The sequence below is a fragment of the Epinephelus moara genome, chromosome 21 (assembly GCF_006386435.1).
Source record: "Epinephelus moara isolate mb chromosome 21, YSFRI_EMoa_1.0, whole genome shotgun sequence".
NCBI lineage: Eukaryota > Metazoa > Chordata > Actinopteri > Perciformes > Serranidae > Epinephelus > Epinephelus moara.
This window is the reverse complement of record NC_065526.1, coordinates 27,448,504-27,476,417: the sequence shown is the minus strand read 5'-3', so window position 1 is coordinate 27,476,417 and position 27,914 is coordinate 27,448,504. Positions and strand designations below refer to the sequence as shown.

The 27,914-nt window shown below is 42.4% G+C and overlaps 1 protein-coding gene across 4 annotated transcripts in view; it reads left to right on the top strand.

The window, feature by feature from the left end:
- cadm3 (cell adhesion molecule 3) overlaps positions 1-27,914 on the top strand; it is a 100,702-nt gene that overhangs the window by 30,687 nt on the left and 42,101 nt on the right. For all 4 annotated transcript variants that reach the window (XM_050074723.1, XM_050074722.1, XM_050074721.1 and 1 more), the window contains exon 3: positions 8,421-8,570. In XM_050074723.1, the coding sequence (XP_049930680.1) occupies positions 8,421-8,570 (150 nt within the window). The remainder of the gene's footprint in view (positions 1-8,420; positions 8,571-27,914) is intronic.

The following is a 27,914-nucleotide window of genomic DNA, read 5'->3' as shown; positions in this document are numbered from 1 at the left end:
AAGCTTCAGCAGTCTTAGTTAGCCAAATGAAGGGGGTGTCTGCATTCTGACAGTTGAGTGTATGTTTATTGCCGGTGTTTGATCCAGCTAAAAACCTCTCTGCAAGACAGGGCCACAAAATCAGATAATAATGCAGAGCAACTCTATCGCCAGACAGGAGTGCTGATGGATGATTCTGCAAAAACTCTGGTTACATTCAATGCCAGCTTTTTTTATTTTTTTATTTATTTATTTATTTTTTCAAATCTCACTTTCTGGCGTCCTGCATGAAAGCCGGACACCCATTCTTTTCAGCTCACTACAGATAAGGCACACTTTTTCTTGCACTGGCACTGGCTGTGGCACTGGACATAATCACATGGTGCAGAATCGGCAAATGTGAAAGTCATTCCTAGGATTCTGGGTTGTGCAGAACCTGCCTTACCTGATATTGTACCATAGCTGTGCCAAAAATCAATTGTCATGTAGTGCATCTGAGGCTTTTGGGGGTCTGGGTTGTAATACAGGCTTGTGCATGCGACTACCAGGAAGTACTCCTCTGCCACCGCCCAGCGAGGGAGCTTTTTCTGAGGAAACATTGAGGGAATTGTGTACCAAAAAGACTAACTTTAGTAGACACACACTTGGTCTGAACATCTCAGACAGCTGAAGCATTATATTAACCAGCTGAACTTAAGAATGAGGAGTGCAGATTTGTTTCCCCATCTCTTACAATGAAGTCGCCCTAGAAAGAGATCGCTTCAGACATGTATGGAGAGGAGGAATGAATGATTACATGGACCAGTAACTCTTTCAGGATGCTTATTGTATTAAAATAGGCTCGAAAAAATCTGAGCCTGTCTTTTAACTGGTATCAGCTCTCACTGTTGCTCTTTCTCTCCCCCCCCACCACTTTCACATCCCATATTCTGTTTTTTTTAATCTTTCCATCCCTCTGTCTCCCTTTTGACTTTCTGTCTCTCCACTCTGCTCTACTTGCCTCCATCTCACTCTCATTGTTTTTTTATGCTCTTTCAGTCTTTTTGACCCCTTTCTAAGTCACCCTGTCATCTCTCCTCATTGGTCTCATCTATCTATATATGCTTATTTCTGCCATGTCCTTCGCTCACCTCTCACTCTCTCTTTCCCTCTTTCATTCTCTTTCCCTCTGTTTTTCCCCTGTGCTTTTCTCCATCCCTCTCTAGCTCTCTCTCTCTCACTGCCCCAGCTCTTTCTGTCTTTCTCTTCCTGGCAAATCATTATTCTTTTTCTTTTGTCAGCAGTGATGCTGCTGCCCTTTTCTGCAAGCTGAACCCCTCTCCCTCTCCCGTCCCCCCCCCCTCATCACCCCGCGCTCTCTTTTCTTTCTCATAGCGCTGTTCCAGTGGCAGGGTGGGGCGGCCGGCTTGGCGCCTCACTGCTGCTGCAGACACACTGCTGGGCTGTGATGGGAGTGGTGTGTGGTTGTGTGTGTGTGTGTGTGTGTGTTTGGGGGGGTGTAGCTGTTAGAGGATGAGGACGAAGAAGTGGAGGGGGATTGTCTGAGCTAACCATGTTTGACAGGCAGCAGAGGAAGGGTGGGGTGGCAGGGTCGGTGCTGCTGGAGGTTGTTGGAGGAGGTACTTGATGGGAGATGGGTGGGGGCTGTTTTGGGCTCCCAGAGTCCCCTGCAAACCCTCAGCCTTGAGAAAAAAGGCGGGCTTGAGGAAAAACTCAGGGCTAAGGAGTTTGTTTGTGCTAAGACAGCAGGCGGGGGTGCTTAAATCCCAAATACGCAGGCCAATCCCCAACACACCCCCCCCCCCCCCCCCCCCCCCCAGTTCCCCACCCACCCACCCATCAAAGATTATAAGTAATTTGTTCAGCGCCCCCAGATGACGGCGACAGGACAACAAAATGAGAATCGCAACACCGTTCCTCTATTAAAGGCTGCCAAGCCGCGAAAATCAGGCGGAAAACAAAGCCTTTCGCTACACCCGCTCTGCTCTGCACTTCACAAGCCGGAGAAGTGTTTGTCTCACAGTGAAAAGAAGGAGGGGAGGGGGCTGCTAGTTGAAAAAAGGACTTGCTTCACATTGCAGATGTTTGGGAGGTTTTTTTTTAATTCATTGGGCAAATTTTCAAATATCTGGTTTAGATTTGCATCTTTTGACACACCAGCCGTACACGTGGGGTGAGGAATGGAGAGAGGGATGAAACAGAGGAAGAGAGTGGGGAGCTTCTAGAGGGTAGAGGTGGGCAGAAGGGCACACACACAAACACACACACACACAGAGACATACTTACCCAGGGGGATGGGTGGTGGTCGGGGACAGCTGGGCATAGAATAGATGGATGGTGTGGGGGAGGTTTCTCAGCGTGTGTGTGTCTTTTTGAATGTGTCCTCTGTGCACTTTGTGTGCATGTGTTTGTATGTTGTCCAACTGTATCAAATGTATTTTTAAGCACATTTTACGTATTTATGCCTTTCTGTAAGCGTAGGTGTTTGTGCTTGACAAATATGTATGGCTTCCCGTCTGTATGTTTTATGAGACTGTGTGTTGTGTGTATGATTTGGGTGGGAGGGTGGACTTGCCGGCACGCTTGCAGTGTGTGCCAATGGATGCCTCTGTGTGTGTGTAATGGCCTGTGTCATACCATGCCGTATCAAACTGCACACTGTTGGCTGAATTTCCCATCAAGTGTGTACAACACCGCTAGCACCATGACACATGGCTCTGTCTGTCACACACCATAGCACTGCTCTCTGTGCAGCTGCAATAGAATATGAATGCACACATACGCACAAGCCAGCGCACACATGCGCACAGCCTCAACCACATGCAGATAAAAAGCATCTCATAAATCACACAGATACTTCATCCCACACACCCGTGCTCAAACAGATAAATTCCATATACAAAACAAATACAGCTGAGTGCAAACACACACACACACACACACACACACACACACACACACGAACATTGCTAATAAGCTTCACGCTCACACATGAACATGAGACATGCACATACCTTACACATATTTAGATAATTACCTGCAAACACCTGCGAATACACACACCTTACACACATCACACACGCACAAACATGTGGAAAATATTCTTGTCACATAAACACATGCACGCACAAACTTGGCCCAAACCTTCATGCTGAGGGTGCACACACACACACCCAAACACACACACTTGTATTACAGTAAATAAAGTTCATTAACCTGCGCTAATTAGCAGCAACACTGTAAAGCTTCCCTGGGAGAACAAAAAAAAGGAGGGAAAGAAGGAATTAAAGATGCCGAGAAGTAAACGAGATTATCTGGAGTGGGGGAGGAGGGGGAGGAGGCTCGACAGAAGGGCGAAGAGGTGAGGGAGGACGAGAGGAAACCGAGGAGGACATTGGGGCAGATGGAGAGGAGGAGGGGGGAGAAGATGTAGGGAGACAGATGGAGGAGGAAGGAAGCGAGGGGGTCAACATGGAGATGGCCAAGGTGGTTTGGATTTTTCACTGTTTATTCTTTTTAGGTTGCGAAATGGATGGAATGAAAAGGAAGCTGCTTTTATCAAACAGAATAGTTTAATATTTTTGTGAAACACTTATTTGCTTTTTTCATGGCTGGAGATATGAGAATCGATACCAGTCTTATGTGTGTGTGTTCTAGCTTAGCTGAAAGACTGGAGGCGGGTACAGTGGGGAAAAAATGCACCTATTGACAATGGTGAATATGTCTAATTTACACAATGTGTCTTTAATTAATACAAAAATATAAAATGGCTTCATTTGATTTTTGGAGGGCTTCGTTTATCCATCCAGCACTTCTTTGTAGCTTCTCCAGATAAGGGTTGCCAGAAACGGTTACTGAGCACCCCATTTTGGTCTCTGTACAGCATGATGGCGCCAAACCTGGCAACCTCACTGTAATGACAAGACTCAGGGTTGTTCCATACATGTGTTGATAGAGCTGGATATGTAGCATGTGAGCCAGTCCTGCTGCCAATTTGCCCCAGTAGGAAACCAGGGGAATGCAACAAATTAAAATCCTCTGCGTTCCCAACAGAGCACCATTAAAACAGATGTATCTGTAAAAACAGAAAGGACCCCTCAAACTGCAATCAAGGCCAGTTTTTACTGTTTCTGGTATGAAAAAAAATAATCATTAGGGTTTTATATTTACAAAACCTTCCCAGAAGGACTGCAACTAACAGTTATTTTGCTTATCAATTAATGTGCTGTTAATTTTCACGATTAATAGTTTGGCCTATTAACATATCCTAGAGCCCAACGATATTTAGCAATGGTCCAAAATGTGGGTGATTTAAACAGCCATTAAAAGAGAACATCAACACCAGCAGCAGCATCATGCGCCACCGTAGTCTAGGTAGGCTAGACCTGAAACAATAAAAAAGGGACCCAAGCAACCAGATTTGGCAGTGTTAATTAGTTTGCTTCCTTTGTGATAGTTGAGGGACTCCTAATGCTGAGTATTTGGTCTATTTTCTCTCTTTGTACAGGCTAATTGTTCGCCACCTGCGTCCAATCTTTATGCTACGTTAAACACGCAATTACTGAAGCTCTGTATGTTACGCACAGACATGAAATGGATATCGATCGTCTCGTCTAACTTTCAGACAGAGAGCAAACGAGCCTGTTTTTAAAATGAGACTGAAACTATTCCTTTAAGTTTTTCCCTTTTTTTCCTCTTTTTTTCATCAATTGAGGGCCCTTAAGCTCCTCACACTTCCTCTGTTGTCTCACTTGCTTCCTCTTCTACCTCCCTCCCTCATGTTTTTTTTTTTCACACACAGGCACACACACACACACACACACACACACACACACACACACACCTTTTTCCGCCTCATTTTAACACCCACCCTCCTCGACAGAACACACCCTTATCCATTCCTCCTCTCTCCCTCCGTTGACTTGCTACCCTAGTCAGCCTTCTACCTCTGCATTCTCTCACCTTGTTGCCGGCTAGAGAAAGTGTAAATTGTGTTGCTTTAAATACCCGTGTCTTCTTCGTGGCTTACAGCTGGGGGGGGGGGGGGGGGGGGGGCGGTTAGTGGAGGAGTGGGTGCGAGGCGAGAAGAAAGAAGAGCAAGCCACAGTGTTTAACTTAACGTCTGCTAAGGATAGATAGGTCTCTCCTTTTATTTCTGCAGCTCGGGTGTTTAGCCTGACTTAACCGTTTAAACTCTGGTTGAACTTCATTTCCCCCCTTAAATAACTTTGCTCTTAAGTAGCTTCAAAGGTAAGAAGAACAGCTGTATCTGTATCTGAGGCTTATAGGGGTCATATGCTACTGGCGAGGGACTCTATAGTGTTTGTGTAAACCAGTTTGGACCGGTGGATGGGTTCGGGTGCGCCATTAGGACAGTTAGGATGTGCCATTGAATTTGTCAACCACAAAAACTTTTATTATATTTCAAATAGCCTAATCTCTCTTATGCCCACCGCTGCCAACCCCACTCTTCTGACGATATAATTAATTTTTACGTCCATTTGAGACATTGCTTAACGATTTATACATTATCCTGATGCACACAAATTCTGCCCACACGGGGCTCCACTAAATTAAACCAAACTTATCTGTGATTAATATTTGACCGATTGGGCTAACAAGGGAACTGCCATATACTTTTATACTGTACATCAAGTGATTTGTATGCATTATTGGAGCTTTAAATTCAAGATCCAGAGTGCCGTTTAATCATCATTAAAACATTTCTCTCAATAGGACTGAGATTAACCTTTATGTATTAGCTTGCATTAATTAATATAGAAGGTTTTTCGCAACCCACTGCATGCACAGTCAGCTTTGTTTAGCCACTGAGATCCTCTGGGATTAAATGCCTTGCTTGAAGGCACTCCAGAAGTGGTAATGAACAAGATACAAGTACTTCTTTTACTGTTAGATTTACCCGGACAGTCTGTGGATCGAAACTGCAATCTTCCAAGCTTCCCACTTATCTAACCTTTAGGCCTTTCGTGCCCCAGATCAATAAATTGAAATGAAAATAAAAAAAACTTTGAAATGACCAAATAATAATTTGCTACCACTAAATGTATGGCATGCATCCTCTTCAGTTCTCTAGACCAATAGATGGGACATTATATATTAAAAGGGCAAGCTTAATTTGAGCCCACAAGACTTTATTTAATTTCTGGTGGTGTAAACATTATGCAAGTTTAATGCGGAGAGAGAATACTATATGTGGCAGTGTCTTGCAGTGTGGAAAACTGGTTTGTTTCTACATTATTTAAAGGTTTTTGAAAGGAAATTTAAGGGGAAAATGACAGTTCAACAGGTCAAAGGCTCTGTGTAGCTCAATGAGTTGAGCATGGCATGATGATCGTATGAACCGGGATTTGTGGTGGATATTATGTAAAGAGTTCTGTATAAATATGTCCACTTAAAAGGCAGATATCTCCTCAAATTCTGTTCATCTCTGATGAGCCACTAATTGACCACTGAAATTGTACCAGCAGAAATGTCACTCCGAGCCTCGAACACAGGTTGTTCCTGGTCGGACACGCCAGCTTTCTGCAGCATCCAAAGATAAGACGCAAGTTTGGCTAACTTGTCGCAGCTCATTGCGGTTGGCCTGATGAGTGATGCACTGGGACAGCCAATTTACCCAAAGTGTTCATGCCAAGAAGAGAAGCTCTTGCGATCAGCCGCAAGAATTAGCCCAAGATGCTATTAAAGGAGACACTAATCCGCGCTGCACTTGACCACACATTCAGCCCTCAGCCATCATGGTGCTTAGATAAACTAACCACAAGGTCAGGGCTGCAGTGAAACACCACAGAGAGAGAGGGAGCGACTTACCCTGACACAAAGCGCTCTGGAAGTCTCTGAGTAACGTTTGAATCCTACAGGCGAACTGCAGCTGTACCTTTAAGACCTCTGAATCCTCTCAGCCCAGAGGCAAACCTAAGAGTTTTTTTCCTTTTCTAATAACTTGTGTTCTCTGAGATGCTGAACCGGCCATAAAACTGGCTTTAAAATGACAAAAAAAAGATACCCATACTTGCTGCCTGCTGCTCTCAGCTCATGTTCTGCAAATGTGTGTTTTTGATGCTACATGCAGTTAGTTTGCTCGCCTCCTCTTCTGCATCCTCTCTTCGCGTGTCCCCCCCTCTTTCATGTCTTGATGGGAGTTCCGCCGAAGCGCACTTAAGCAGATGTTCTTCCTGCAGAAAAAAAAAAAATCAATTCCACCGCCGGTGCAAGGATGTGATAACGCTCCACGCCGAATATAAACCTGTCTCCCGCTTGACAATTTGGTTCCAATTAAACTATTTATACACGCCATATTTTCAGGGGTGAGGAGACCGCTTTGGGGCATATCTTCTTAGGAGATGTTCCCTCTGTTGGCTTGGTCTTGTTGTCAATTATGCCATATTTTTGTTTTTGCTTGAGATTAGGTTGAGTGAGCTCTGGCTCGTATTTAAGTGAGCAGGATGGGAGGGGAGCGCAAAGTATGGCTGGGTGCACTCAAAGCTGCAATAACTTAACTCCGCAAAAAGCGCCATAGCGGCCAGACTCGGCATTTCTAACTATTACGAGGGGCTGCATATTTTAATATACATCCCCTCTTCTGATTCACATAATTGTCTGCCACCCTCACTAAATCCACAGAGCAGAATTAGCCTGCACCATCACCCGTTATCAAGGGAGTGCTGTTAAATACCATAATTTGAGCCAATTTGAATACTGTTACACACCCAGTTCACTGTTCTGTGTTTTTTGTGGTGTTCCAGTTCCAGCTCCAGCCTTTAGAATCCCTTCATTATGCTGGGTCATTTGTATTCTCTTTCTCTTTCCCTCTGACCTGCTCATTTCCATAATGCCTGTCCCGTTTGAGCTTGTTCTGTACCAGCCAATACATATGCATGGCGTTAAAAACTGACACAGATATTGACAAAAGAGGGTTACAAAGCCATTAGAGGTATGAGACAGTACTCTTGTTGTTGCTTTGACCTGTCGAAAGCCACTGTCTGCCGTGGTCTCTTCATCTTTGCTGGTCCCTCAGGTCCTGCAGTCTCTCGATGCCAGTGCTGCTACTGACTCATCGCTCTTACATTGGCCTCGCAGACATACAACCAGATAGCCATTTGTCTGCTTTTTTTGTCCCTCTGACAGCATGTCCGTGTGTGTGTGCGCGCATTGAGTCTTTGCTTTCAGAAAGACAGATAGAGATATATAGATAATCTGACAAGCGGAGAAAGAGATGGGCGGGGGGAGATAGAGAGAAAGAGAGAGAGCGAGGCAAGTAATGCATTTTGTGGGTTTATCTGATTTGTGTGTTGGTGTGTGCTACTATTTTTGCTTGTATTTTCATATAAGTGCAGTGTCTTTCTGACTTGTCCCTGCTGCTGCTCTGTCGCTCTGTCTTATGATTTTTTCCCTCTCAATCTCTCTCCCCTGTTACCTAGACGACGACCCCTTGCAGCCAGTGACCTCAGATGAGATGGTGTCTGTGGGGGGCACGGTGACACTGACCTGCCGGGTGCCCGAGAGCGATAACTCCTCACTGCAATGGTCCAACACCGCACAACAGACCCTGTACTTTGGAGAGAAGAGAGGTGAGAGGGAGGGAGAGATGGACAGAGACATGGGGAGGGGGACAAGAGGAACTATGAAAGTGTCAATAAAGCAATGCCATGTCCTATAAGTTACGTACAAGTAGGATAATTTGCTTTGCCAAATATGTTTTGGAGGCAGTATAAATGTTGCCTTGTTTACAGTCCAGAAAGTCAGACAGACATCTTGTCTGTAGGTTAAGGCTACAAGAACAATTGGTTACAGTAGTTTTCTCCACATATGTACTTAAAAAGTCAGCACATTCCTTCATTTGCTCTAAGTTAGTGTTGATTTTTTTAGTAGTTAACCAAGACCACTTTCCCTCATTTTTGAGGTGCTTAAATGAAACCGCTAAGCCTTCAATTTCCAGAGGTGATAGTTCAAGGAGACTGCATCGTAGGGAATACTTCACCCACAAAATGTATATCACTTACTCACCCTGTGTTACATTTAATTCATGAGGAAAACGTTGGTTATCTCATATGCCTTCACAGTGTATAGAGAATCTGAACACAGAAAATTCTAGATGATTTGAAGTAAATGCGGGCTGCATTTAACAAGAGAAAACCTTACTATTTAAAACACTTCTGCATGAACAGTCTCACGCACAGATGAGTAGCACGCCAGGGCTTGTGTGTTAACTTTGGTCAATGGAATTCATGAGAACAGTTCATGAATCTGATTTCAATCCATTTTGGATTTTCAAGGCTACATGCATACAGTAGCAGTGTAGGGCCTGCTCCAGTAGGGTGTTGGTAATGCCAGAGGAGGAATAACTTTTGCAAGTTAATTACAGCAATAAACAGTTAGCAATAACAGCTAGGTAGCTAACAACTATCTGTTAAGTAAAACGAATGTGGATAATTTGCATTTATGGACTACAAGTGAGTCAAAACTTTTATGTTCATGACAGACTGTCATTCCCCACCCCCCAACCAACACTGATCATTAAGTGGTTGAACCAGTTAGGGCTCAGATAAATGCTGCAACAGTTTTGTGCGCCTTCTGTATCGCCGTATGTGTTGAATTTGCTGGAGCAGATAAGACAGCTTATTTCAATGCCACACCAGCTGCCTTCACATGGCCTTTACATGGCCTATCCCATGTAGAGGCTACTTCCACACTTAGTTTTCTGATGTAGCCACACTTGGGAGGAGTAAAGATTATCTAAACATCTTGGAGAGACAAATGCAATTACACCTTTTAAACATGTGCCTAGAATATGTGTTTTAGGGATAGGAATGAGAAGCATTTTACAAAACATATTCGCTGATGTCAGTTTCATATGTGTATAATTTTTAGGAGAGATAAAGATGTTTGCTACTTCATCTTTGTTGAACAAGGCACTAATAACTACTTTGTACTCACTGGCCAAAAGCTAGTTTGTTCAAGGGAAAAAGCCCCAAACAAAGCAAGCAACATGTATTATTGAACAGTTCCAAAAATGCTCAATACTCACAACAAATGAAAACAGAGGACGAAAAACAAACCTGAGAGTCTGATGGGCACAAGTGCGTCAATGTGTCCAATTCAAGCAGCGACTTTTGAAAGAAAAACTGTCTTATTTACCAATTTTGTACAAATTGATGGCCGTACTGGCTGGTGACACAGACTGAATTTTAATGATATTTTGAAACTTCACACCACTTGGTTCAGTGGTCAAGCATAACACAACAGACCCTTTATTTTTGAAAGAAAAAGGAGGTAAGAAGGACAGCTAGTGGTGGGAAAGATTTGACACTGTAAATAAGGACTGACATTATAAATATGGTGCTTTGGCGCTAATGATTACTTTCGACTGTGTTGGCTTAAACTGTTGGTTCAAAACACTGTCAGTGGTGAAAAGGTGTATGCACAGCAGTTTGAGCATGAATACAGGCACATTACTAGGCTATGATTGCAATAAAAATATATTTCCTTTTTGTATTTGACGTGATGAAAAAATCCCTGAAAGGACATTTAAAATCAAATAATTTTTAAAGGAAAAAATAAATCCTGACAAGCTCAAACGTAAGCTCCAACTTTTTGTAGTGTGACTCTTTTGAGTTGTACAACATCACACAACAGACTTGGTACATGGGAGTGAAAAGAGGAGAGCGTGGTACAGATGGAAGGAAGGAGGGGTGGGAGAGCTGGAGAATGAGAGACAAGGGCGGTGAGGGAGACTGAAAGACTCCCTCACTCACGAATACAACACTTAACAGCAGAAGTGAGGCGATAGAGAGATGGAGTTAAGAATGGCGAGAGTATAGGCGGATACAAGCCGAGAAGTTTTCATTGCTGAGGGCCAACATTTTTGCAACAGACAATTTGGAGAACGGAGAGGCGAGAGAGAATAAAGGAGGGAGGTGGGGAAGGACAAATGGAGAGATCAGCAAGTCTTTACTCCAGATGGAGCTTCAACCACAGTAGAGAGGAGAGAAATAGAAAGTGAGGCTCTTCTCTGCAATGATAGAACACTTAAAGGCCGACCTCTACTTTGGAGGGAATTGAGAAGAGTATTGGAGGAGGAGGAAGGGGAATGGGAGAAAATAGGAGGAGGAGGGGGGAGTGAGATGGAGCAGAAACTCCCCACTGCAGTGGTCCAACATGCACAGCAGATGCTGTACTTTGGAAAGCAGGGAGCTGAGAGACAGAGAGGAAAGAGGAAGATGACGGGAGCTCAGATTTCAACCCTTCATCCATGTCTTTTCTTCAAAGTGCAGCAGATGGAGACAGAAAGAAGAGGGGGGGAGACATGAAGATCTTGTCTTTTGAGCAGAGAGGAGGTAGAAAGATGGAGGACGAACGGAGGTGTGTACAGCAGGGAAGAGAAAAACTAATGACAAGGGACAGAGAGGGAGGAAGGAGGAGAAGAGTTGTGAGCAGAATAAAGGGAAGAGTAGCAGATGGAGAAAATTGAGTAAGGGGAAAGCATTTTTGACTAATGGTGTTGATAGAATGAGGAAAACCTGAGTACAGTGTCAAGATAAACTCTATAATGATGTTAACAGTCATACATGAAGCTTCAGTTGTTTTATAAAAAAAACGGGACTGAAAAATCCTCCAAAGTAAACACACTTAAAGAAGTGTTTGTCATTTTGTTTCCCCCAAAAGGGAATTATCTAATGTCAACCCCAGGACAACATTGTTTTTCAGTGGATTTGAAAACACAAAAGAGTGTTACAGAAGTAATTTAGATGACCATTTTCTGATCTACCACTTAACCATGGTTAATTTTGATTGACTTTAGGCACAAATATGGCTTAAGGTTAAGATCAGGGAATGCTAATGGTCATGCCTAAAAGAAAACATACTTGCTTAAACCTGCATTTACTGAATATTTGGCCACTTGGAGGTAGCGGGACAAGCTATTTCAATTTTTAATGTTAGTCCAATATTTACTTTCCTTTTATCTCTTTTTTGGTCTCCTCCACTGTCCTATGGTAAATAGCCTATCCCTATCCCTATCCTTAACTTTACCTGCAAATTGCTCCACTATGTCCACCAGCTAGTCACTGTATTTTTTTCCTTTTAAAACAGTTGCCTGTTGCTGGAAATGATAAAGTTTGCACCATAGAGCGAAAGGAAACTGCAGAGTTGAGGGGGGTATTCTCTGTGGATTTGACTCCTTTGACGTTACACATAGCCATTTGATCTTTTCTTGATATGAAAATATTGTATTAGTATAGCTTTAAGTTAAGGGAAAGATCATGATAAAGGTTAAAAAGAACCAACACTGACTACTGATGGGATACGGGATGTGTCAAAGTCACACAAATATCATTATGATAATGACAGAAAAGTTTCCAAAGCTGTTTTTATAGGATTTGTTTACTTGCCATTGACAATATGTCTTTCTAAAACAAGTTCTGCTCCGCTGGGTTAACGTGGAACTTCGCCATCTCCCACACATGACCGTCCAAAAAATTCTCGCTCGGTAGTTTACTGCAAGTGTCCAGCCAAGAAGGGAAAGACGAAGGAAGGACAGACAGATTAAGACGGTGAAATAAAAGGATGGTGGGATCTCACAAGTGAGGCTGGATGCAGCTAAGAGTGACTGAAAATTCCTCAGTGCTTCACTTTGTAAATGATAGATCGGGACGGAGCAGCAAATCTATGCAGTTGGCCCGAACAGCAAAGCGCAGACAGTGTGCTTCAGAGCTGAGACAGCAGGAGATGGAGGGATGAGAGTAAGGAGAAAAAGGATATACTAGAACAGGAGCAGAAGGGGAAAGAAATAAGAGCGTTTGATTGAAGAGTGTAGAAGAAGAGAAATTAGGACTCCTCACCACCACGTTACAACACTGCACAGCACGCACCAGGCTTTGGAGAGTTGAGACAAAAAATGGATGGGTGGAGGGAGCGGGGGGGGGGGGGGGGGTGGAGCGAGGGACGGACGAACAGCATGATGGGAGATAGAAGAAGAAGAAGAAAATGATGAGTGACAACTCCTCACAGTGATGGCCTCCACACTGCAGAGTAGAGACTGTACTACAGCAAGATCAGAGATGGCAAATTTAGAGGCCAGAAAGACAGGAGAGAAGGAGAAATAACCAAAGACAGAAGCATGAACGCTGTTCTTTACTTATTATTTCCATCTAAAGAGGTAGCCATAATAGAGTAAGAAAACACATGGCAAAGATAGCAGAAGTATCACTGAATTGAGCTGCGATAGAGAAGAAGAGGAGGAGAGGAGAAGAAAAAAGGATCGGAGTATGAAGACAGAGTGGTACATTACAGAGCGAAGAGAAATGAGAATGTTAAAATGATGCCAGGGGATACAGAGGAAAGAGACAGGGAAAAGAGACCTTGGATTTAATTTGTCAAAAAAAGTTCTTATTCACAAATAATGTGAAAAACGATGAAATATGAAATGTTGATGTTGCTGGCATAATCACAGGGTCACATCGATTCGATCCAATTCTCCGCGGTAGATCGAAAGCTCAAGCTGACTTTTATCATTACTCAGTCACGGAATGCTATTGATATCAGTTTAATTTGACCCTGTATTGCACAGATGAGATGCGATAAAAAGAGACAGAGGCACAGAGGAGGAGGGAACACAGTGTAGGCACATCTACGAGACTTTTTTTTTCTTTTGCATGGAAGTGAATAGGAAGACTAAAATTAAAAGAAGTAAGGGGACAAAACTGAGAAAACCAGCCTGGTTCCAGTGGAGCAGAGCTAATGAGAGTTCTGCAACTATAACTGCCTAGATAAAGATAAAGCAAAACAGGAAATTAATTGTTAAGGGACACAAAGCCCAGTTGTGTTTATTAAAGCAGATACAATGACAAAAAAAATACATTTTACAGCTAATCCTGTCCTGTATTAATCTGAGCGTGAACATTTAGAGCAAAGGAACCTGTCATTCCATGGTGAATACAAATGATCTGATAACTGAAGCCAACATGGGATATTTTAATACGTTTTAAGGCCTTAATTCTGGATAATTTATTTTAAGACCCTTTTAAGGACCCACAGATACCCTGGAGGAATTGTGTGGGAGTGGATGGGTGGATGGATGAGGGGAAAAGAAAAGACCCAGTGCTGCTAATAGAGGAGATTAGACAGCCAGGAAAGCATGAAAACAGATGGGTTCCTACATTAATGCAAGACTACCAGGAGACAGCGAGAGAGACATTGAGATGAAAAGATGGACATGAGGGAGATAAAGACAGGCGGAGAAACCAAAACTCTGAAATGAAGACAACAAACAAGGGCATTACATTTACATATTTGACTTTTAGCTGCTGCTCTCATCCAAAAGTAGTTTCTTCTTAGGAGTCGCACCAGCTTCAGAGTGAGTTTTAAAAATACGTTTGAGTGCGCTAACACTTCACTTAACATCATGGTTGAAGTGCAGGCTCTGGGCTGAGCTTGCTTGAATATTTGGCACGACCAGCAACATAGTTTGTGAACCACAGAAGAAGATGAGTGAATACTGTCAGGAAAGGAGACAAAGCCACGAGCACACTGACAGTTCTCATTCTTTATTCTTCATTTTCAGACTCCGACCTATGGGGAACGTTCCAGGGTGCCTTTGGCAACCCTGATTATTTTCTTGAGTGGTCGTTTTGTCTATAGGATGTCAGGAAATTGTGAAAAATGTCCATCACAATTTTCCCAGAGCACAGTATGATGTCTTCTTATTCCTTGTTCTAATCAACCAAACGTCCAGAACACAAAGATTTTCAGTGTACTCTTCATAAGAAAGAGAAAAGCAGGAAAATCACCACATCTTAGGATCTGAAACAAGAAAATGAAATGAGTTCCTGATTAATTATCTGTTCATCTAATGACAAAATCTTTCATTTCAGCTCTAAACTGTTTTATGCTTTAATATTTTATTCACATTTTAACTAGTATATTGCGATTTATGGGGCTGTCCCCCGAAAGTTGAAGATTGGCATCACTAATATCTCAGTCGATTGAGATTCTTCAAGTCAAGTGGTCATTTTTAGGGTTAAGTCTTTACAGCATGTCAAGTTATCCCGTCCACTTGAGGAAGATGTCTGGGACGGGTAAAGGCAGCTGCAGACCCAGAGTAACTCTGAGTGAGATGAGGACAAGAGGCTTTTCCTGGTTAGGTTCCGAGAGAACTTTAACTGCTGCTTTCTGCTTAGAAGTGGTGAATTTACAGCTTTTAGCAACTTAATACGATACAGTCTCTGGCTTTTGTTTGATACCTAGTCTCGGCAGAAAATACTGTTGCACATTTCTGATCTGTGGTTAGCATATTTAGCACGCATCAACTCTGAGGGCTGACTTGGCTTGTTACGTGAATGTCGCTGTCACCCTGAACGTCCCATGGATTCCCATTCAAAACTCCTGCAGTTAAATAAAGTGTTGCTTGACAGTTTAAAGAAAAATGATGAATAGTCAAATATTCGTATAGAACAGCCGAATCCAATTCGACTGACAAAATTCTGATTAGGTACACCCCTAGTGTTTTATACTCTAGTGGCGTCCTCTTACCTTATTTGTCTAATATTTTACATGCTCTTATGCTCTTGTATTTTACAAGCTGGTGTGTTATTATATTCGTTTTAATAGAGACATATAGCTCATTAATTTATGAGCCAATCAGCTATCAACTAATGGGCCAGTTACATTAAACCCAAACTTGAAATGTGACACTACATCCCTGCAGATGCATGGTTTCTTATATGTTTTTCACTTGGCATCATGAGAAATGTTTGTCCTGATGTTACATAATTTACATACATCTTGGCGAACAAGCAGAAAAGTAGGACAGAGGTGGGCTGTACTTTTCTCATCGCAAGTGAGGTCAAACACTCACACCAACGCCATCTCAGAACGATTTCATAAAATGAGCACAACCTCTGAAATGCATATAACATGATGTAGACACAAAAATATAAAAATGACTTTCCTCCATTGTAAAAGGATTATGTGGCAGTAGCACAAATTGGATGCTGTATATTCACTTGTTAGCTAACGATTAACTTTCAGCTGGAGAAATAAGGATAAATAAAGATATTTGCTTTGGTTCGTTGCTCATGATTGAAAAATAAAATCTTTGGGGAAAACACATTCAGAAACTTTTTTTTTTGATTCAGGAGCTAAATCAAGGTTATCAAGCGTGGAAAGAAGATGTATCTGCCTGCCGTAACACCTTTGAAACTAAATCACGTTTCCAGCTGTGTCCCCACCACACTCCACTTCTCATTTCTCCTAATCTCCTTTTTGTAACAGGACCATGTTATGTACATTTTAAGCCGTGTTCATTCCATGAAATTTAATGAGACCAAGCACACATGGCTTACAGACAGGTGTAGCTTTATGTGCCTATTTTACACAGTGTGCAGACTATAAAAGTAGAAATGCAGTGCAATTACTCACAATTTTAGGCTTTGCAAACACGTTTCCTCACCAGGCGAAAAAAAATAAATAAATCTGTGTATTAGCTTTCAGTCCGGCTATAATCTTATTTATTTGTCATGTGTGGTTTCCTTCCTTTCCATAAAAGCATATAGGCAGACATCAGACAGGCCTCAGTACAATTTAACAAGGTAATGGCTCTCTGGTGATTTATAAACCATAGTGGATGGGGAAGATCTCGCCTAGCAGGAGGATATTGAGTAGGCAGACTTTAACTGTGGTGAAAGTGACTGTAAGTTGTAAATCATTTCATTAAAAAACACACTAAGCACTTTTAAAGTTTAAAGTGTTAAGGGGTCTTAAGTGAAACAAGCACAAGAAAATATCAAAATTGATGGTCAGCTCCCCACTCAGCCTTTCAGAGAACGAGGCAAACTGACACCAACTGCTCACAGCGCAGTGTGAGACAGTACTCCACATGCGGGACGTGAGATGTTTTTTTTGACATTTTCTGAAAAACTATTGATCCACATCGCATCAGTCAAAGTTTTCTTGGTGTCTGGGAAGGCTCTCTGGAGAATGTATTAACAACAACCATCACAGGATTGAAAGACTGCAGGAGAGACTTTTGAATTCTAGCACTTGAAAGACGGCTTTTTCTACATTGTTTCTTTGTATCATCTGAACTCTATATTTTTCCAGGTGTCCTTAAAATAATCACGTGTAATGGGAGACAAGTGCAGGGAGAAGAAAGAGACAGCAGTACAAAGAATTCAAAGTTAAAAATCCAATTTATTTCTGAGGTTAATGAAGTGAATGTATGAAAAACATCCCCTGTGTGATTCAGAGATTGGCCTTTTGCCCTTAAACCATACAAATGAAAAAAATAAAAATCAATTTAACCAGACATAAAACAGTACAGACATGCGTGCATGTACCGTTTTAGTTTGTTATAGCTCTATGCTGTAATTTCTTCCCTGGAGAGAGGCAGAGACAGTCATAATTTTGATGCAGTTTTATTTTTTTTTATTTCTAGTTTTAGTTTTTATTTTGAATTCAATGAATGAACATTTTGGCAAATATTGCCTTCTCTAGGTTGTGCTGAAACATTGATTTATAGGATTTTCAATACAATAAAAAATGTAATAATAACAATAAAAAGACTGTAGTGGAGTTGTAAGTTGAGAATATGTTTTTGTTTTTCCTTTACTTTCTCTACAATTTTATCCCCTGCTGTAACTACCACTCATGTCTGTATTACAAAAAAGAAGCTACAGTCAGCAGCTGGTTGTCTTAGCATAGCATGAAGACTGGAAAGGGCCAGTACCTCTAAATCTTGTTTGAGTCATCCATACCAAAACTAAAGTGAGAGTGACCTCCTAGAGTGTTAAAATCACATTTTTTTTTTTCACATATGGACAGAAGAACAATAGCACAGTAGCTGTTCTTAGTTTTAATTCTAAGTTAACTGTCTTCAGGCTCCAGCTTCAGTTCTTATAGACAAATAAGAGTGGTATCGATCTTCTTATGTAACTCCAGGCAGCAAAGTTGCTAAGCGCATTTCCCATAATGTCCAGCTTTTACTTAAATTAACCTCCTGTATGAGCGAGGATGAACCCCATGAGGACATTTGGTCTGCGTCTGTCGTTTTTCCAGTTCAATTTACATGAAACCACGCCCATTTCCGCATGACGAAGCAGGCTGCCAGATGTCAAGGCCTGATGACTGGTGACACAGGAAGTCGGGTTCTGGCTCAAAGAGGCATCTTGAGCTGCCTGTGAAACAGTACAGATTGAGTTCATCAGTGGCTTTATACACCACCAGCAACTCTACCCCTTCTCGTTCCTCTCCTTTAAGACAGGATGTTGGGTGTAAATTAATTGACTAGTATCTGTGGCAGGACTATTCTAACCTATATCTATGAGTGACAGCAGTCGAAGCAGGTGTTGGGTTTTGATGCCCCTCTACCTCCTATGTATCTTTGCGTCTTGTTTTTATGTGTATGCCTTGCCTGTGTTTATCTGTTTCTACTTACAGTCGCTAGCTGAATTCGAGTTGCTACAGCTGTTAAAGGGAATGTTTGCTGATTTTAAACCAGCTCTGTCATCGCAGTGTGGGCAGCATGTGCAGTGAGTGAGAATGAACACTGTTTGGCTTCCTCTGGTGCTGCTAGCGCCCAGAACTCCCTGCCACACACACACACAACCTCCACTACACACACTGCGCACACCGCGATGACAGAGCAGGTTGAAATCGGCAGAGTTTCCCCTTAAACTACCCTTATCACTATTTCCCAAACTGCTGCTCCTGTCATATTTCACAGAGACAGAACGCCCCTCGACTCTCAGATCAGCAAACTGTCTGGCTTTGCTGTCTCAGAGTGGCAGGGATTGAGGCGGAGGAACTGCGTGGTGGGCTAGCTAGCTAGCAGCAGTCTCTTTCAGTGGTTCTGGCCAGCAGTAGGCTGCCAGTCAATAATTGGGCCTTGACGTTTGGCAACCCACTTTCATCATGTGGAAGTGGATGTGGTTTCGTCTAAAGTGGATTGGAAAAAACAACAGAAGCATCTAGTCTTTATAGATAATGAAAAGAGCTACACACACATACACTTCACTGCACACACTAACAAACAAAGGCAATCAAATCGAAGCACTTCTGGACACCAGGAGATATCGGGAAGAGGTGGTGAAATTATTCCCCACTTTACTTTGCATTAGTCTGAACCTGTGACTTATAAAATGAGCAGCAAAGTTAATGTGATGGCATGCAGACAACCCAAAGCAGCTGAAAGAAGCAGCAGGCAGATAGTGACAGCCATTATGATAATTGCTTCCTTGACTTCTTTTTACTACAAAGGTGAGGAAAGATGAGAAAATAAGCTATGCTTCAGCATTATGCATTTTACCCCGCCGTGCTTTCTTTCTAATCCTTTTGCACCAGGCTGAGCAGCCAGCATGAGCAGTGTCTTCTTCAGGTAATCTAGCTCTTAGGATGTGTCATCGGTCAGTGTTATTTGCCAGAAATCCCCAATGGACATTTTTCTCTACTGTAAATACTACATGGCAGGATTTCATTGGTATGTTGCTTGAAGCTGATACACCGTTGGGAACATTTCTCTCTCAAGTTTCAACTGGAACTAATGCCTCCTTGCTTCAGTTTGCACCACCTTGGGCAAAGTTTGGTTCATCTCTCTCCTTCCATTGATTTTGCATACATTTGTGCTGCCGCCTCTAAATGATTATCTTTTAATTCTGTCTGAAGGTAGGGCAAGAGAGACAAGTGGACTGAGAGGGAGGAAGGGGCGGAGGGAAGGAGGGGAAGGTGGATAAAACAGACAGAGGTGTGTGTTTATCAAGCGTTTCATACTTGGTGCACTGATCCAGGATCAATTGACGCTCTCAGATCAACGAGGACGGTATGATCAAGGGAAGCCCGCGGTCACTGAACCCAGATCAGCTGTCGGAAAGGACGGATAATTAGGGAGCTGGAGAGAATATTCAGAAACAGATGGGAGGATGGAGGCGACATGTGTGGGAGAGAGAGAATGAAGAAGAGAGGCAGTCTCTTTGGATGTGAGTGTCAGCTAAATGCCTAAAATGTAAAACAAAATGTGCGAGAGAGGGTTGAGTGATGAGAGAAGGAGGGAGGAGAAGACAGAAGAAGAAAGAGAGAAGAACAAAGCAGGCAGGACAGTTGGACAGAAAGAAAGATGGACGGAGAGGGATGCAAGAGGGAGAGGTGAAATGCAGATTCAGGTGGAGCCAAAGAGGGAGATGAGGAGATGAAGAGATGCAGCAGCTGGGAGGGAGATAGAGACAGAAATATGAAAATATTGGTCTATAACTGATGTACTTTGCCTCGGCAACACAGGTTTCTCCCCTGTCGTGCCAATAAAGCAAATTTGAATTTGAGAGACTTCTCGGCAGAGCGGAAACTTAGTTGGAAAGGCATAAGGAGGTAGGAGGCAGATGAAAAAAGGAATATATGTATGTGCACTCGGTATGTGTTGTGAGAGAATCCCCCACTTCCTGAATGTTTGAAGTTGAAAGAGCATGAGAAAGATTGAGGGAGGAGGAAGAGGAGGAGGTGGAGGATGAAGACGAGCAGGCGAAAATAGCTGCTGTGACCAGATCAACAGTTGGACCTTTGGGGAGTATCGAGTCTCCAGTTTGAGCTGCAGACAAGAACCACTGTCTCGCCAAACACACACACACACCAAAGCAACAGAGATGCACTGATGTACAGAAAGGTTTGTATGCTGATAAGCAGATCCTGTACTTGATATGTAATCAACACATAAATGCTCCATCTTTTCAGCTCAAAGCCCTCCTGACACCACTTAGAAACCCCTCTCACTCTCATGCATATGTACACTTGTAGATTACAAAGTGGAAGGAGATGCTGTTTGCCGAAGTTTCTCCTCTTGCGGTAAATTCCCATTTTAATATTCTTCAGCATAGAAACACAGGGGTCTCCTTGATAACTTAACGACACTATAGGGCTGTCGGAGAGGATCCACTTCCTATCCAGCCAATGTGTGAGTGTGTGGCTGTGTTGCTATCTTTATGTGCTGGCTCTACTTTTGCTAGAGCCTGCATCAAAATTTATATTAAATGATGTGTTCCATTTGTTACTGACTTTGTCTTTATGCACAAAGACTAGTTTTGGCCCATTCCCCATGCTCCCCTTGCCCCTACCACTTAGCCCTTACCCCTTCACTTTGCGTTTTCACGTCTAGGGGTAGCATGTCCCAATTCTTCTTGAGATAGAGGGGTAGGGCAAAGTGCTCGGGCTACATGGCCCTCAAAACTGAGGTTTTGAGAGCTAACATGACATTGTTATTGCTGATTTGTGCATGAACATATTTCCATGTCGCTCCCCTCCGCCTTGGATGGCACAGGACGCCTGAAATTAAAAGTCCAGCTGTGAAGTTGCTGCACTTGTTACCGCTCCTCATATATCAGTACAGTTTGGCAGGGCAGGAGCATGGGTTGCTAATGTAAGCCTACAGGGCACTGCTAGTGGCCTGGTAATGAAACAGTGCTCTTTTTAATTTGATGACTTGTTTGATTGATTGATACCAGGAAACTTAAGCTGTTAACAAATCATGAGCCTCCTAAAACAGCAAAAGGAGGCCTATGGCTCATGCAAGAGAGATCACCACTACAGAAGACACTCGTCACAGTTGTTTACGCAAATGCCAACACTGACAACTTTCGATGGCGTATCAGGATCTTGAAGGGTTGTCATATTTTATAGGGGAAGATTTCAACCACTACCCCTTGTGGCTCCGTTGTAAGGGACAACGTGAATATCGTGCCATTTTAAGCCTGAAAACTGTGAAGCAGGAGACTGAGCACTCCTTTTTTTTTATCCTGCTAATATACACCATTAATGGAAGTGTAAAATTCAAATTAAGATCAGGAAAAGGACAGCTACAAAGCATCTGTTACCATATAAATCTGTTTTCAGTATCTTTTTAAGAACATTTTCTGCTAAACAACTCTAAACAACATTGGAAATTTGTCTTGACTGTAAGACACTTTGTTTCTGTTTTTCTTTAATTATTTTATTCTTATTTCACAGAAATCATGGTGGGTTTTTTTTTTTGTCTGGTTAGCAGATGGCTCCAAACACTGTGACACCAATGAGCCACAGCTGACGTTGCCATGGAGAAGAACACAGTCAGATGCACAAAACGGGGCTGTAGCAAATTCAGAATGACCCATTGTTACAAGTTGGAACAAAGAATCATGCTATAGCTGCTGAATTAATCTAAAATGGAGCTGGAAAACACTGCTATATGTTTTATCAGGTTTCTACAAATGCATAATCTTTAACTTTAGCTTGCCACTACTGGCGCGCGGAACAGCAATTATTATTTTTTGGGGACATTTTATGCCTTCACTAGATAGGGAAAGCAGAGAGTATGTTATCTTATGTAGTTTTGTAGGAGGAGATGTTCCCTTGAACCACCTTTATGCCTGTTGAAAAATAAATGCTGATTTTGTATTTTCAGCTTTTAAACATTAGGACAGAGAAGAGGAAACTAGAACAAAAATTTCCGTTGGTTTTGAAGTTGGAAGTTATGAACTCTATGCCTTGAGTTTCATGTCCATCCAAGCCTTGGAAATGCTCCAAATGTCAGTCACCTAAAATGTTCTACGAGAAAATGAACAAGACTTTGACTTTGCAGCTATATTCCTCTACCTCATACCACACACATACACACCTTGTCAATTAATCCCAGTTTATCTCAATACTCAGAAATTCATTACATCCCCTCAGCGAAGAAACAAAAGCCAAACAGCAGAGTGTGACCTATTGGCAGACTATTTATGTTGCCCACATCGCAGGCTAAACAGCGCGAGGCACATGTACAATTTTCAGGGGCGTCCCGATCAATACGCCCCCGTAACTAGATATCATATCGTTTTTGAAAATCCATCACACCTGTACTCGCAAGCAATATACATCGTTTATAATGAAAAAAGAAAGAATAAAAAAAAGAGAAAAGCCCGGAGTCAGAAAAGATTAGAAATGGGTGAGATGTTAGAGAGAAAGTGGGGGAAGAACAAGAGAGAGGGAAGGAGGGGTGATTGAGGAGAGATGAGGGGAAGAGAATTAAGGAGACTGATGGTTGAGTGCAGGGTCCAGGGGGCATGGATGAGTGTGTTTGTGTGTATGTGAGTGAGCGTGTGTGAGTGAGTGACCGTATGCCTCACACACACCCACACACCCACACCCACACAGAGAGGGTAGCTCATGAAGACAAATGTAGTGACCTTGCTTAGTGATAAGGCATGAAGATAAAGTAGTGTTGGATGAAATAACTGAAAAACACCAAGAGAAACAGAGATGTGTGTGTGTGTGTGTGTGTGTGTGTGTGTGTGTGTGTTTGCGTGCGTGTGTGTGTGTGGGAGTGCAATAGAGATAGACAGGTAGACAGAACAGACAGATGGAAAGATGGAGAGACAGGGAGATAATAGTGAGACGGAAAGAGATGAGGAGACAAACAGACACAGATGTGGCTCAATACTGAGAAAGGCAAATAACAATAAGATATGAAAACAGGCAGTGACCATATCACACTATTAAACTACACACAGGCGCACACACACACACACACACACACACACACACACACACACACACACATATTTAGAGTCGCCCACACAATACACAACGATTTTCAGAACCAAATGACTTAACGAGTTACTTAACACAAGCAGAAAGTCTTGTTTTCTTTGCTGACTCTCACTGGTCTAAGTTCTCCCCTTGTCACAGTCATGTGGCAGTGTGCTTAGGTGTTGTCAGAGCACAGTGACATCACTGTTGGGTGTGGTTACAGGGCAATACAGCACACTTCTGCATCAATCAGAAGAGAGGAGCTTGGTATGAGGTTCTCTTCCCATTTTGTACATGTACAGAAGCCATATCTGAGTGGCTGAGTCGTTGGGTTACTTGTAGACAGACAGCGTCATTTCTGAACAACTTGGTTAAGTCATGAAAAGGTTGCTTTGGTGACGAAATGGTGAATGACTGTTTTCTACATTTCAACACAAGAATTAGGAATGAGAAAATAGCAGTTGAAAGAAAATCAAAATCCTCCAGAGGCTCAGACATTTTTGTCAGTATGCGTTGAAACTTGTGAACTCCGAGCTGAATGTCTCAGCTTAAATTTACGATCTCGGAGATCTCCATTTTGTACTCTTTGGCGGCACCCATGGGGATAAGCAATAATTGCAGTGTGTTTGATGCCAGACTAAGGCTTGAAACCAGGTTCTTGCATTTATTTATATCAGCTCATTTTATTAGCCCTGCAGCTGGAGAGATGAAAGGGTTACCACAGCATAGACTGTGAGTGTATATGTGTGTGTGCATGTATGCACATATGTATGTTTCCGTGTGTGAGAGCTGATTATTAATGACTATGCGCCACTTGTGATACACCCAGGTTATAATACATGCAAGTGTCTCCATCAGTGGGCCGCTGGCACAATTACCAATGTTTTACCTCATTCGGTGATGAGTACTGGCTTAACAGACATTTATTTAAATGAAAATCGCTGTGATTGATGCTTAAGCTGTGAATACCAACATTTCTATTTGAATGAACACAACTGCATATACTGTATATGCACCATCTTATTCTTGTCAACAGTCTTGTTGCTGATTTGCACTCGGTCTAACACAACTAGTTGCACTGACAGTACAAGTGTTGACAGATGTAAAGTATCTGTGGTTCACAGAAATGTAGAAGGCCAACATTTTTTGTGGCGATTGGGTTGTCTAAGTGCAGGGAGTGTCTGTTTTTGGAGAAACAGGACTGCGGAGCAATTGGTGTTTGTTTTTGGGATAATGGGCTTTTGGAGAAATTGGCTTTTGATCCATTACCATGTTTTAGACTAACGGAGCTTTAGAATTTTGGGCTGTCGAAACATTGGCAGTCCGTAGATCATATTATTTGCGGTTTAGTCAGAACACTGTGTAACTGTTGGTACAGTAGGAAAGACTAAAAGTTTTGGATGTATCATCTGATAAGCGTACCTCAAGCCTGTTATCACAGAAACAAACGCCCATTGCTCTGAAGTCCTGTTTCTCCAGAAATACGAAGCCCCTACAGTTAGTTTCACTTTCCGAGCGCCGTCTGAGCCACCGATCCTGGATGTTTTTACTGACCCTTCACAGCATTTCCCGGCAGTGTTTTTGTTACCAAACATGGCTGTTGAAAGCCACGGACAAATGGGCTTTCAATCCATTGGGACATGTTTTAGACTGACGGAGCTTTGGAATTTTGGGCTGTCGAAACATTGGCAGTCCGTAGATCATATTATTTGCAGTTTAGTCAGGACACTGTGTAACTGTTGGTACAGTAGAAAAGACTTAAAGTTTTGGATGTATCATCTGATAAGAGAACCTAAAACATTTTTAGATTCAAACCAAATTGATTTTAAAAAAAAAAGGGACGTTGACAAGTTCGTAAGATAGCGTGTAAGCTGGCTGGGTAACAGCTGTTTTTCTGATTGCCTCTGTTATTTCCAAAAGAAAGCCAGTTGCTGATGAGGGTTCTATTAAAGCACCCATATTGTAGAAAGTCAGATTTCCATGTCTTTTTTATTATAAAGCAGGTTTAGGTGCTGCAGAACTACATGACTACATATAAAAGTATTAAAACGCTTAGTCCACAGAGAAATGCACACAGTCCATACTCAGAAACTGTGCCTTGAAACGAGCCATAAGGACTTCCGTGGAGTTGTGTGGTCACAAATACTATGTATCAATGTAGAAACTGCCGCTACAGTGCCGACTCAGTCACTCCCTGACTGCAATGATGGTTCAGAGAGCGCAGATATGGAATATCCGGAAATGATGACCAATCAGGGCAGACTGGGCTTTTCGGGAGGGGTATTCAAGAGACAGACGCTAAAACGGATTTCAGAAAGAAAGGTATGTTCAGGCCGACGTGATGATGAAAATAATAGTAGAAACCCAAACTACAAGTATAATCCTGAAAATGAGCATATTATGGGATCTTTCACATTGGCAAAACACCAGAACTAGAATTTAACTGTTAACCAGACCCATCACCATTAAGTTAGATTATGTTCACAATTACAGTGGAACACCCAAGGCTTCTGTGGACAAGTTATGGAGCTACTTTGTCTGTTGAACACCCACTTACCTGCACTGATCCCTGACATATTTCCTCCCCGTGGCTACATCTGCTTCCAGTACAACTTACAATACCTACACATAGCTGTTAATTTAGCTGGGCCTTCTCAAACTACTCGTGTTTCGGAATTGAGACCAGGGAAGAGACAAAAATAGTGCCCCAGTAACTTAAAACAACTTCAAACTTGGGAACAAATCTATCGGACTATACTTTTTTACTTGACCACAACAGTTTTTTTTTGCAGGTATCTGCTTTCTTGTTATACATTTAGTCATTATTTGTGGGGAGCCAACTCTGTATGGTGGCGCCAGAGAACAAAGCTGAAAAGTCTTTCTTGAGAAAGGAAGATAGACAGATAGACATCTAGATAGACAGGCAGATACGAAGGCAGGGAGACAGACAGCAATCACACTGCACAAACACCGTAGAGGTCAATGCTATCACGGAAACGAGCGGGTTATTTCGTAGCATTTCATCATCATCATCTATCTCAGTCGCTTGTGCTCTCTCTCCCTCTTTCATGGCTGGATTTCTCATTGATGACAAAGCCATTTATGTCTCTCTTATGTTTCTCCCCCGCCTCCCTCCTCTTCATCCTCCCCCCTCTCCCTCCTCTCCCACCCATCCCTCACTGTCTCTCCCTTATTCTCCTTGCTATTTATGTTTCCTCTGTTTTATTTTTCTGTTTTTTTTTTGTATCCCTCGCGCTCTCTCTCGTCTCTCATTCTCAATTTGTGTCTCCCTACTTTACTCCCCCCTTTGTCTTTCTTTGCCTTGCTTGCGCTCACATCTCAGCTATTTTTTCCTTCTCTCTCACCTCGTCTTCATCACTCCTCCTTCTCCTCCTCCTCCCCCACGTCTCTCTCCCTCTTACATCATTTTCTCTCTAAACACCTTCTCCCTCCCTCCTCCTCCTTTCCATTTTACCTTTCTCTTTCCCATGATTTAAATTCTGCACATCATCTTTCTTACTTTCCTCTTTCCCTCTTACTCTGCCCTCCCCAACCTTGTTCGCCCTCTTTTACATGCTTTCTTACTCTCTTCCTACCTCCCTTTTTTCCCACTACATCCCCACTTCTTCTCCATTTCCTGACATTGTTTCTTTCACTACTTTCTCAAAACTGTGCAATCCCAGTTTTCCCCTTTGACTTTCCTTCCCTTTTCCACTTTTTCTTTCATCTTCTCTCCCCATTTCTCTGCTCTCTTCCGATTTACCTTTCCTCGCTCTTTTCCCCTTTTCTTCTTCTTTTAAGCCTTTCTTCTTGCTATCCTTTCCAGATCTTTCTCCTTCGCCTCTTTTCACCCTCCTCTCCCTGATCTTTCTCCGTATTTCACCTGATATTTTTATCCATCTTCCCTTTTCCCTCCCCAATCTCTCTGCCACCTCCCTTGCTTAATCCTTACATCTTCCCGTGCACCCTTCTTCTTTCCTCTTGCTCCATTTCCCCCTTCCTTCTCACCTGTCTTTTGTCACTTTGCTTCTCCCACCTCCTTACACATGCACCTCTCTCATCTGTCCTCCCCCAACTCCCCCTTTTGTCACCCCCTCATCTTTTCCCCTACTTTTGCTCTTTTCTTTTGCACATATCTCTACTGTCTTTCTGTCTCTTCTTCCTGGATCATACCCTGCCCCCTTTCTCTGCCTCCTCTTCCTCTTGCTTTCTTTTCTTCCCCTTCATTAGAACAAGACTCCAGCACGTGGCAAATATGAGAAAATTATTAGAAATCCATGAAAAATATACATATATATATATATATATATATATATATATATATGTAAATATACATATATAAGTAGTTAGAAATATAAGTTAGAAAAGTTAAAATGTAAAAAAGAACCTAA